General features: G+C 61.5%; 1 protein-coding gene across 1 annotated transcript; it reads left to right on the top strand.

Moving 5' to 3' along the window:
- Positions 1–3409: 3409 nt before the first annotated feature.
- Positions 3410–11396, top strand: SNAI3 (snail family transcriptional repressor 3). The gene is made up of 3 exons (XM_044428087.1): positions 3410–3488; positions 5954–6550; positions 8515–11396. Exons 1-3 carry the CDS (start codon positions 3410–3412, stop codon positions 8694–8696), a joined length of 858 nt encoding a protein of 285 aa, XP_044284022.1. The 3' UTR covers positions 8697–11396.
- Positions 11397–12146: the final 750 nt, after the last annotated feature.

Raw genomic sequence — 12146 nt, 5'->3', positions numbered from 1 at the left:
AAGAAGCTGAAGCGCTGTTTAAAATAAGCTTCCCCCGGGGATGGAGAGGAGGGGCGGCGTCCTGGCCCAATGGCTTCTCCAGCAGGGGGAGCAGCGGCCTCAAGTCTCGCCGCATGTCCCAGGGTCTCTCTCGAAAACGGGCCTCTTGCATGCCCCCGAGAGTCTGTTCCAAGCGGCCCTGGACTGCGGTATTGCTGTGTAGGTTTCCGAGCCTTTGCTTCACAAAACAACCCCCCCCCCAAAGCACCTCAGGGCTGGCACTGGGCTTAGCTGGGGATGTGTGGGGAAAGCAGAGAAGGAGAGCCCCAAGGCGTCGGAAAATGATTTTGGAAATGTTCCCTGGTCTCGGTCTGCCAGAGAGTCCCTCCTCGGAGCAGAGGGGAGCGCGATGCACAGGGGAAGGGTCCGGTGGGGTCTGTCTCCAGGACCATTCAGACTGGCGGTGCCTCCGCTGGCCCCTTTGCAATTCAGTGGCGAGGAGCGTGGACCAGACTGATCCCGGGAGACTCGCCTGGTCTCAGCAGCTGTTCTGCTTGGAGCCGCGGTGCTGAAGGCCTCATCCTGCAGGGGTGCAGGCTGCTGCAGAAATAGCCGTAGTGACAACGAAGCAACTCTGCACATGCCCACGAAGGCATTCTCACTGGCTGCCTCGATCCCAAAACTGGTCTCTGGCACCGAATGCAACGGGCTGGGCCAGGTGCTGAGTAAGGAGCGCCCAAAGTCCGTCAGCAAAGGAACAGATGGATATTGGCATGGGGTTTACCGGCCTCCCTGATCTGGCTGCAGCGTGGGGACATGTGGTTCTTGCATGGCTCAGCCTGTTCTGTGACTTGTATGCAGGCCTAGAATTCAGAAACACTCCTGAATTGCGCATTCCACCGAGCTCCACACCGTAGGGCAACGGCATCCGGTTGCCGAACCTTCCCGTCACAAGACGAGGCTTGCGAACACACGAGTGCCATCTGGAGTCATCCCAACGGCCTCGCCAGCTGGAACGCTCAGCCATGATGGGAGTTGTAGTCCAGCAGAGTGGGAGGTCACCAGGGAAGGCTGTTGGGGCAGTGGTGCTGCTGCTCCCACAGCCGGGAGCAGGTGCTGGGGCTCGCCTCTGCCGGAAACATCCCCGAATCTGGGTGGCAGAATCGGTCTCAACTCCCCAGGACGGCACCAGTGGAGCAAGGCTGGGCTGACGCGGGGTCCCGAGGAAGCACCCCGTCTTGCAAAGGCCCCGGCCTACTCCTGCCAGCGACGTGAGCGGCCCCTTGCTTTGCTGCCCCAGATCTTCTCCAATCTGGGGTGTTTGGCCCCCCCGGCCAGTGCTCCGGCTGCATCTTTTATCAGGGGACACGGGATCCGAAGCCCTCTTATCTCTGGCCGGACTTCAGTCAGCAGCATGGCCCCAGCCAAGCGGCCCCAGTCCTCCCAGCGGCCATAACTTCAGAGGCCTGGGCTTTTGGTGGGGTTGCTCTCAATGAGGCCGGGCTGCTCTGTGGGTTTCTTGCATTTATCTCTCTCCCCACCCCCAGCTCTGCCCCCGTTGCCTCGGAGCTTCTGTCTGTCTCTGAAATGATCACAGAGGTCGATGAGACAGTGGAAAACTCCTGTCCCGGTGGAGGAAAGCAGCTGAGGCGTATTTACACAAGCTCGAGGCTACCCTGCAATGGAGAGAGTTTGGGGGCTTTCTCCCTGGGAGACACTCCCTGCACGTGCCGGGGCCCTGGCGTAAGTCAAGGCAGCTTCAAAGTCCTCCAGTGCTCTCCTGCAATCCAAGGAGGAAGCGCCCCTGCCAAGAAACCGGAGTGGCACCTCTTGACAGGGCTTGCTTCGCAAGGGGGAGCTGCCCGGCCGCGGTTTGGGGCCCGGCCTGCCCTCGGCCTCTTCTGGGTCCCTTGTTTCTTTTAATAATGGCCCCGGTGCCGCTGTCCCTGCGGCCAATGGGAGGCCGCATCCCAAAATGCATGCAATGTACGTGCGACCTATCTGTCGAAGGACCGATGGACTGCCAGGAAGTGGCCCCTTCTTTCTACCATGCGAGGCAGCCATGGGGAGTCAGCAGAGAGATGCCAGAGCAGGAGGGACCCCCGGCCTGACTCTCGCTGGGAGCCCCAGAAGCACGGGGACGACAACTTCGTGGCAGAGCAGTCCTCCGGCGATTTGTAAGGCATCTCGGTTAAAATAGGGCAGAACAACAGATTAAAAACACGACGACAAAATCAAATGAGCACGACCAACGGGAAAGCTGTGGGTGGCCGCCCGCTCGTGCGCCAACGGCTGCTCGAAGAGGCTGCGCTTGGAAGAGCCACGGGCGCGCGGGCCTCTTCGCCGACACGAGCGCCCGTCTTTCTGCGCTTCCCACGCACCGTGTGCGTGGTGCAGGCAGGTCCAACAGCCGCAGTCGAGGTGGGAAAGGCTCTGGCACGGAAGAGAAGCCAGGAGACCACGCCATGCGTCGCCGCGATCCCGGTGTGACTGCCAGGGCTTCCTCAGCCGGCTGCTTCTCCGCCTTGGAGCACAAGGCCTGGAAGGGGGGCTCCGCGGGTGGGGGCCCTCGCTGCCCTTGGGCAAGGCTGCACCTCCCTCGCAGTGCGGGATGCCCCGACGGTGCTGCCGGAAAGACTGGTGGGGGAGACCCCCTTCGGCCAGGTGGGGGCAGCAGCGGGAGCTGGCCTGAGTGGGCCCCTGCCCGGGGCAAATGCCCCTTGCAGCCCCCCCCCCCGCTCTTCCCTGAGGGAACGAGGGGAACCGACTGCCTCGGGCGTCTACCCCGCACTCCGTGGTGCAGTTTGTCTCCCAACAGCAGGGCTCCCTACCAACTCCGGGACAGCCGTGGATGAGACCGGCCCGGTTCGTGCTGTGGGGGAGCGGGCTCGAACCCCGGATCTTCAGGGACCTCGCACTGCTCCCGGCTAGCAGGAGGGACAGGTGCCCCGCTTGCCTTTTCTCTCAGGTGCGTGAATAGCTCGTCTGTCCGGGAAAGACGTTTCCACCGGGCAGGGGAAGCTGCCCGCGCCGTCCCGAGCGAGCCACGCGAGACACTTGCGCTGGCGGCGCGTGATGCACCCCTTGTTTTCGCGCGGCTGAGGCGCGGGATTCCGGGCCGGGAGCCGGAGAGGCCCCGATCCCGCCTCGGGTCCCGCGAGCGCCCGCTCGGCCGCGCAGCCGGGGTCCGCCTGCGGCCGGGGAGGGTCCCCGGCGCCCAGACCCGCGGGCGGAGAGCGTCCCCGCGCAGCCGGCGCGGCGCTCCTAGCCCTGCCCGCGGGCTTCCCACGCGCGCCCCCGCCCCCGCCGCGACCCGGCCGGGCAGGGCGGCCAAGGACGGCCCCCGGGGCGCGGTTGGCCGGCGGGCGGCCCATGCTAATGAGCGCGCCGCTTATCCCGCCGCCGCCGCCGCGCCGCGCCGCGCCGCGCCATGCCGCGCTCCTTCCTGGTCAAGCAGCCCTCCTGCAGCCGCGCGCCCAACTACGGCCGCCTCGAGACGCGCCGCCACGGTAAAGCCGCCGCGCCGGGCGCCGGGGACGCGAGGGGCGGCCGGGCAGGTGCCGGGGCCGAAGTCCGCCCGCGGGAGAGGGGCCGCAGCCCGCGCGTCCCGTCCCGTCCGTCCCGTCCGTCCCTTCCCCGCCGTGGCCGCGGCGCTCCGGCCAGGGCTGGCCGGCGGCTCGCCCGCCAGAAGCGCGGCCGGGCGGCGCTCTGGGGCGAGCGGAGCGGAGCGGACGCGCCTCCCCTCCGAGGCTCGAGGACACGGGGCCGTGGGCGCAGGGGCTCCTCTGGCAGGCCGGGGCTGCGCCGCCGGGAGAGAGCCCGGCGCGGGGGGGAGGCGCCCCGCGGACCCGCCAGGCTGCCTTGCGCGGAGGGCGCGACTTCTCCCAGACCCGGAGCAGCTTCTCGGAGGCCTTTTGCGCGAGGACACGTGGGCGCAGCTGGCCTTGTGGGCTGGGAAGGGTGCAGAGGAGGGCGACCAGGTTGGGGGGGGGGGCTGGAGGGGCCCCTGCCGGGAAGAGTTGCGAGGCTCGTGGCTTGTGCGCTGGGCAGAAAGGCGAGTTAGGTCGGGGTGGGGTGAGGTTGTCAAATGGAGCAAGGTCTGGAGAGAGGGCTCAGGCGATGCTTGCCTGCCTTTCTCGTAAGGCCGGGGCCGGGCGGGTCGTCCCCCAGTGCTGACGGGTGGGTGACTCAGGACAGAGCCGAGAAAGGGCTCCCTCACATGGCGTCGGGCAGGTAAGCTGTGGAACTCACTTCCGCAGGGCGCTGTGATGGCGACGGCCTGGGATGGCCTTGCGAGGGCCGGGACTGCCGTTCTGTCCTGCTCTCCGGCTCCCAGTGGGAGCTCCTGGCAGTCGGCTTGGAGGGGCCTGATCCTGCCCGGCTGTTCCGCGTCCCTCAGGGCTCGGGCACTTGGGGCCTCTGAAAGTCAGGTTGAGCTGACTGGCTGGCTCAGGCACTTGACCTTTTCCGCCTTGGTCAAGAATGCAAGGATCAGGAGGGTGGGACCCAGCGGTTTCAAAAATGTCTGGTGTTGCCTCTTTCGCAGAGGACACTGCTTGAGTTAAGTTATTCTCAAAAGTGAGCTTGAGCTTTTGCAACGAGGAACGACATGGTGTCTTTTCATGGGAATTCTTCCAGATCAGTGTTCTCTGTCCGCACTGGAGAGACTTCCCTTGGAAAATCCAAACTTTCGCCCCTCTGGCCAACGGCCTTCCTTAAAGGACTGAGGCTTGCCCTGCTTTGAACTCGGCTTTGGCGCTCTGTCCCACCCGCTGCCTCCATCAGCGATAACGCAGGAGGGCAGTAGCGACAGGGGCTTCTCCGTGTTGGTGCCGGAACAGTGGCGCCCCCATCTTGGGAGTGATGGGGACCAAGTCTGGATGCCCTTCACTGGGTGCTCCAGTCAGGCGGGCTTTGACTGTTTAGCAGGCTGGGCAAATGAGAATACATTTCTCTGCTTTGCAGTACAAGGTGATTGTGCATTTCCTGCCCTAAATGAGATGTTTATGTTGTGCCGGTTTTGTACTTGTGAGCTGCTCTAGGTCGTAACACTAGAGAAACAGGGTGAGATATTTTGATTCTGCTGGAGTACCTTGAAGTGCTTTCCCTGGAATTCTCTTGCGCAGTCTGCGAGGATTTTTTGGCAGACGGCTCGATGGGGGAAGGGGGCCGTCGCAGCCTGCTATCTTGAGCATCTTGAAAAGATGGGGTGAAATATGCTTGGATAAATAATAGAATTAAGACCGAACAATGGAACGAATCACACCGCGGGCTTCTTGGAGAGAACGTTCTCCAGCGAACTGCCGCAGAAGTGTTGGTGGGCACCCATGTTGTTCCCTGTGCGGTTCAGCGACAAGGATCCCTTTCATGGGCCTGAGGCCCAGTCCCACGGACCCCGCTTCGCTTGCAGCAAGTCCCCGTTGGCATCCCCAGCTTCTCCCGGTCAGGCTGGAAGCCCCCTGCCCAAACCTTGAAGGCCCTTCGCTGCAGGCAGATGCGTCGCCGCTCTTCCGTCGTCCAGGCTGGGAGCTGCCTCCGTATCGCATGAGATGCAGCCTCTTCCTTCCGTCCCGCTTCCGAAACACCTCCGGACCGTATTGCCCTTGCGGTCCTCCGCTCAGCCCCTTGACCCTCGTGCCACTGAGCCGGAGGGGCCCTGACTGGCCTTCCCCCCACCCTCCCCCGCCTCCCCCACGCTGCCTCGTCCCTCGTGCATGGGGTGCCCACCACAGGGCTTTTGGGGCAGGGGGCAACCCTTGACGTGCGTGTGCCGTGCAGGCCAGGTTGTGTGGCATGAGCCAACCCTAAGAAGGAACGGGCAAGTGCTGCCGCTGCCTGGCCTCTGCCCCCCGGCTGTGGGTCGCCCGGGATCGGGGCGTTTGCAGAGGTGGTCCGGAGCCGGGCTGGGAGGGGCTGGTGCGCAGGGCCTGGCCCCCGCCCTGCACTCACCTCTGTTTTCTGGTCTCTCCCGCAGAGTCCAATGGATGGTGCCCCCCCTGGAGGGGGGTGGCACTCCCCCTCCATGCCCAGGAGGGAGTGGCCGGCCGGGCAGCCCCCTGCGAAGCTGCGGCTGGCCTCTGGGACCCGGCCCCCGCCTGCCCGCCCCCTCCCGCCCCGCAGAGCAGCGAGGCCAAGGGGGATCCTGGTGCCGGGGAGCAGGGGGGCAGCCGGCCCTGCGGCACCCCCCTCCGCGACAGCCAGAACAACCTCAATCTCCCGTCGGCGCCAAGGAGGACTCCCCACCCCGGCAGCCTGGCGGAGGGAGGCGGCGGCAGGCTGCTGGGGGAGCCGGGTGCGGCTGCGGACCCGCTGGAGAGGCTGGCGTGCCCGGACTGCGGCAAGCCCTACCGGACCTTCTCGGGGCTGGCCCGCCATCGGCAGCAGCGCTGCAGGCTGCAGGCGCCGGCGGCCCGGAGGAGCTTCAGCTGCAAGCACTGCCCCAAGGAGTACGCCAGCCTGGGGGCGCTGAAGATCCACATCCGCACGCACACCCTGCCCTGCGTCTGCAAGACCTGCGGCAAGGCCTTCTCCCGGCCCTGGCTGCTGCAGGGCCACATCCGCACGCACACAGGTAGGGGCGCCCTGCGCGGGGCTGTGGCTGTGGCTGTGGGACGGGCCCTCGCCGGGCTGTCAGGGCGGCGAGCCGTGGCTTGGCGGCGCGGTGGCGTTTGGCCCTCGTGGTCCAGGTGACCCAGGATCCAAGATCGTGTGCCGTAGGGGAATATTACGAGCCCGCAGGCCAGCGGCCGTTGATCAAGGACTCCCAGAGAATCCTTAAAAACTCATTGACATGTCTTAAAAAAACGAAGCATTTAAATCCATATCACAGCTTGAGAATGGAACCACAATGATACAGCGTTGTTCCTGCAGGCTCACACGGAAGTGTGAACTATTGTGTGAAATGCCACAAGACAATTCCAAAGCAAAATGTCAGTACCCACTAACTTGCAAACGCTGGCTTGCCATGGCTGGGGCTCGCTCGTGCTTTTCCCAGATCCCTTTTGTCCTGATTCACCGAGGGCCCTGCTTGTGTCGCTGCCCGCTGGGTCGTGTGGAGAGGAAACACAGCTGGGGGTCAGCGGCACAACTGGCGCTTGTGGCAGATGGATCCTGGGCCTGGTCCCAGGGCCCTCTGGGAAATTTTAAATTTTGATTTCCACGACCGTCTTGGGCGCCCTGGCCTGGAGGAGAACGATTCCCAGTTAACCACGGGAAGGTGGACAGCAGGTATCTTGAGAAGAAACTTCTGTCCAGACAGCAGGTGATGGGAAAGGGAGCTCACTCCAGCAGACTCCCCGGGTAGCCACACTGCTCTGGGACCTCTTGTCTTTCTAGTTTTCATCATTGACTGAAGTTGAACTTTAAGACCAGCCAAAATTTTGCAAAAATGTGCAAGTTTCTGGATTCTCCAGAGCTCTTTCTTCGTGTGAGTTGGTATAGACAGCAGGGAGTGGGGGATGAAATAGTCTTTTTGCTGCTACAGGTTCTTTCCCATCCTCTGCCCCCCCCCCCCCATAAACTGATGAAGAGTTCTTGAGAATCTGAACGTTTGCACACTTTTGTGACATTTGGGTTGGTTTTAATTATAGTTTTGCCCAACTTTGGAGGCTGGATTTCCCCCCCTCATGGATATTGCTCATGATTCTTCTGAGCTCACACACACACGGCCCTAATACATTGATATAACTAGATAAATCTAATTTTAACTGTATCACTTCTTTTACGTGCCCTGGGAATGTGATAGAAAAGACAGGTGAGGAGATCAGATGTGGGGAATCCCACAAACCGTGCCAGCACTTTTAGCTTAAGCTTCTTCTGGCAAAGAGCAAAACTTAGGGTGGGTGTTTGGAATGGGGGAGAAAGGAGTGCCCTCAAACTGGGGGACCCCCCCTTGGATTGGTGATTGGGGGAAAAGTGAGGGACACGGGAGGGCTTGGATGGGGCCTTGGGTGGCTTGCATTTGACCCCAGCGTCTGAGGAAAGGTGGAAAAACCGTCCTTGGAAGAAGAAATCCAGATCCCCACCGTGTGGGTGCTTCAGTCGGCGTGGGCACAGTGCACACGTTCAGTTTATTAAATGCCACGTGAGACCGTTTCTGCTGCTCCATTGAAGCCGTCACGGGAGCCTTGGTTGTGTAGCTGCTGCAGCCTCACCTGGCTGTCCTTCCGGGTTGCGAGAGCAGGGCAGCAGGAAACGCCGAAGGGCAGGGCCGTCACAAGAGTGGCACCCCAGGGACAGTCCCAAAACGCCTGGGGTGGCTGTGTTGAACCCCTTCTGGCTTTCACCTCCCCCGGAGCAGCTCGTTCGTGAATCTTTCTGGGTCCAGATGACCCATTCCAGGCCAACCCATCACCCCAAAAGACGGTGCGTGATGATTAGAAATAACCCAACATTGCTGGAAAAATTATTTTCCTTCTGCCTCCTGTAAGCATCGCGGCTCCGTGGGAACGGGGCGGTCTGGGTGGAGGACGCCACTGAGCAGGGGCTGGTGCCGCCACCCCCCAGCCCTGACTGCCCCCTCCCTTCCCCCTCCAGGAGAAAAGCCCTACAGCTGCTCCCACTGCAGCCGCGCATTCGCCGACCGCTCCAACCTCCGTGCGCACCTGCAGACGCATTCCGACATCAAGAAATACCAGTGCGGCGCCTGCCTGAAGACCTTCTCCCGGATGTCTTTGCTGCTGAGGCACGAGGAATCCGCGTGTTGTCCGGCGACCTGATGCCGCTGCCTCCGGGAAGACAGATCCACAGATTCTGAAACCGTTGCGGGGCGGGGGAGGGCCCCCGGACGGGCGGCTGAAGACCTGCAGCGGCACGGAGGCGCCGGAGCTGGGCTGCAAGGCCGGATCCTGTGGCGGCTCGTGCCTCCTCCTCGGAGGAAAGGGAGGCGTAACTCCCGCAACGGAAGGGGAGCCACCCCGGCTTGTGCAGCGAGGCAGCGGGGGGCCGCCGTCTGCCAGGCTGGCTTTCAGTCCCTCGCATCCCATTTCCCCGCAGAGGTGCCTCTTCCCGTCCCGGATTTGTGGAGCTGTCCAAGCAGCCCAGGCGCGTCCTGGCGCCGCTCCTTGGAATTCTCCCCATTTTCTGCCTTCCTGGGCAGAGGCGTGTTGGAAGGAAGGAGGCCCGGTGCTTCTTCCACCGTTTAGCCTTTGCATTAAAAAGCTCGGCCCTCCCTGCCCTGCTTTGGGTCCGTGGCGGTTTCCCTCCGTCCGCGTGCGTGCGCTAGCCAGCCCCCTCTTCTGCGTCCTTGTGGCCGTCCCGTGGGCCCTCGCCTCCCGGTCTCTAGCTTTGACGAGAGAGCTCGGCGGTGCCTTAAGCCATCTCCTTGCCGCCGCACGGGTCTTCTGGAAAGAAGCGGGGCCCTGGGGCAGCGTCCCTCTGACTGCGAGCAGTTTTCTTGCATGCCTTGCTGGGGAGCTGCCAACTCGCTTGCGCAGAGTCTCCTTTTCATCTCGTGGCCTTTAGCGAAGCAGAGGCCGCAAGCAGCCCCGCTGGGTTCCCTGGGCCGTCGTGCCCCTTGCCCCCGGGTCCCAATCCTGCGCGGGTTTCCTGGCTTTTGCCCTCCCTGCTCTAAAAGGCTGGGTTTTAAGCAGCAGTGATTTGGCCTGCTCTGCCCATGTGGCCCTCGAGGACTCCTGGGCGGTGGAATTCAAGAGAAGGTGTCCAACCTTGGGCCAGGTGGTATTTTTCAGCTCCCCCCCCTCCCTCTCTCTCTCTCTCTCTCTCTCTCTCTCTCTCTCTCTCTCTTTCTCTCTCTCTCTCTCTCTCTCTCTCTCACACACACACACACACACACACACACACGTGTTCACCCACTGAAAATACTGCAGTGCGAGTTTTAGGAAGGCTTCATCCAAACGGATGGAGGTTTTCAAAGGAATGTCAGTGCGGGCCGTGTCTCCAGTGGGGTGGCGATGGAAGCACAGCCGTGCCGGAAGCGGCGGCACCCAGTTCTGGGTTCCTGGCTCGTGATGCCCCCCGGAGACGCCCCGGGAACAGTCAGCACCCCGCTGGCCGCCCGAGGCTGGCGCCGGTTTTGCCACCTGCAGAGGAATGCTCTGGCAGGCACACACTTGTTCTCCCAGAGGCCGGATGGGGGCCGCCGCTGCTCCTCGGCGGCCTCGTCCCAGAGCGGCAGCGGGACCGTGAGGGGAGGAGGGCTGGAGCGGCGACGTCAGCCTGGCCGGGTGGCGAAGTCAGGCAAAGCCACGTTAATATTTATCATTTGGCCAGCGAGAGGAAGGGCCGCCGTGGCCTTGCCCAGAGTGCACACACCAGGCCCGGAGATGTCGAGAAGGAAGGCGCATTGTAAACGCAGTTCTATTTTGAGCCGCCGAGCATCTAAATACGGCTCCCGCACCTGTTGTTCCGAGGGCTGGAGCAGGAAAGAATGCTGCCCGGGCTAAAATAAGCCCGAATGTTTTCTCTCTGCATCTCGTGGCAAATGGAAAGTGCGTATAAGCGCGGCGGTGGGAGGGCTGCCCTGCCGGCCGGCCGCTCATCTGTCATCCCAGGCCAAGGGCTGCGACGGAGCCGGGCGGAATGAATGAATGAGTTTTTCCAGCCGTTCGCGGCTGGAAAGTGCACGACATGCCGCTGAGCCCCGGGACATGTTGCTCATCCGTTCTGCCTAGAACAGTTCGGGGAGGGGGGGAAAGCTGATTTGCCCCCCCCCCCACCCCAGGACACGCGCAAGAGCCGGCAGCCTCGCTTCACGGGTTGCTGCGCTATTCTGTCCCGAGCATTTGCATCAAGTGGCCAAAGGCTGAAATGGGCTGTTAGCACCAAAGTCCCGGGTTCGAATCTCGCCTCAGCTGGCAGGCCTGGACAAGCCGCCCTTCCACATCTGGACTTTCCCTGCCCTCCGCACCCCACACACACACACACACACACACTTCCAGCATGGGGATAATGGGACTCTTTGTGGGGGTTTCTGAATATAGAAAGGGCAGGGCTTGAATTCTCCCTTGGATGCTAACTCGCAGGAGAGCAAACTATGCGCCCAGGGATGGGGCAAGGACCGATTTCTTCAATCCAGATTCGTGGTGGTCTAGGGAGGCCGGGGGCTGGTGGAGACGCAGCCCCACTGCTGAATTCCTCAGGGCATCTTTGTGGGAAAAGGTTTTGCTCACACCCATCGATTCCGTCCAGTTGCAACATGAAGTATTTTGGCGTGTTGTAGCCTCGCATGGGCTCTGCCACGCTTTAGGACAAACTGGCTGCTGCTGAAGACGAAAAGGCCGAGAGCTGTTTTGTAGACACAGATCAATGCAATTTCCTGAGCTCTTGGGGCTTCCGTGTGGTTATAACGTATAATGTAACTTATGTTTGCCTTATGGCTAATGGGGCAGGATAAAAATCTAATAAATTAATCAAAAATAAATCTATGGGCGGTGCCGTGACAGACACCCACATGTGAAGATTCATGCCTTCGTTTTTTTAGTTATTTTACCCTCAAATAATGAATTTACAGTGACGGAAAAAGCACCTGCTCTGTAATACTTTGCACCATTAAAGTGGACTCGCTGCTTCTGTGAACGGTGGTTTTGCCAAGGCCTGCTCATCATTCGCGGATGGCGCTCATGCTCGGAGGCAGCGCTGGCTGCTGCTTAAGAGGAGCGAGTCTTCCCTGGGCCCAAAGGAACCACTGTTCTCAGCGTTAAAGTTTCCCAGATCCTCCTGCAATGCTCCTGGCATGGACAGCCTGACAAAACCACAAACGAGAAATACAAAGAGCATTTCCTCTTATACGAGTCTCTCCAGCCCAGCTTTTCTCCAAAGAACTCCAGGCGCATTTAATGCTCACAATAACCCTGCGAGGTAGGACAGGCTGGGGAGTCTGTGACCAGTGCAAAGTCTCTTCAACTTCCCGGCCAAATGGGGACTAGAACCCGGATCCTTTGAGTCCCAGTCCAGTCTTCCAACCCCTGTCCCACTCTGGGTCCCCACACTTTGAAATGGAAGCCCTGCTCCAGATCTCCTATTTCCAGAAAGGCTATGCAGGAGAAGCCACCTGCGGCGGCCGCGATGCATCGATCGCGGTTGTGATAGTTTCACGACGACTACGTAACCCCGCATTAAATTTAGGAATGGTGCCTCACAGCACACTCCGGAGAGGAGTGGAAAAGATGACCTTGTTTTTCTGTCTAGTTTTACAACTCTACGTTTTT

Source organism: Varanus komodoensis, unplaced genomic scaffold (genome assembly GCF_004798865.1).
Source record: "Varanus komodoensis strain SLA01 unplaced genomic scaffold, ASM479886v1 scaffold19, whole genome shotgun sequence".
In the NCBI taxonomy this organism is placed as follows: Eukaryota; Metazoa; Chordata; class Lepidosauria; order Squamata; family Varanidae; genus Varanus; species Varanus komodoensis.
The sequence above is the reverse complement of the archived record's forward strand: the minus strand, read 5'-3'. Positions and strand labels throughout refer to the sequence as shown.

Bases quoted from the DNA above. Each gene is read 5' to 3' on its own strand.
- SNAI3 (XM_044428087.1), top strand. From the start codon at position 3,410: ATGCCGCGCTCCTTCCTGGTCAAGCAGCCCTCCTGCAGCCGCGCGCCC. The intron at 3,489-5,953 runs GTAAAGCCGCCG...TCTCTCCCGCAG, and splicing joins CCTCGAGACGCGCCGCCACG to AGTCCAATGGATGGTGCCCC. The intron at 6,551-8,514 runs GTAGGGGCGCCC...TTCCCCCTCCAG, and splicing joins CCACATCCGCACGCACACAG to GAGAAAAGCCCTACAGCTGC.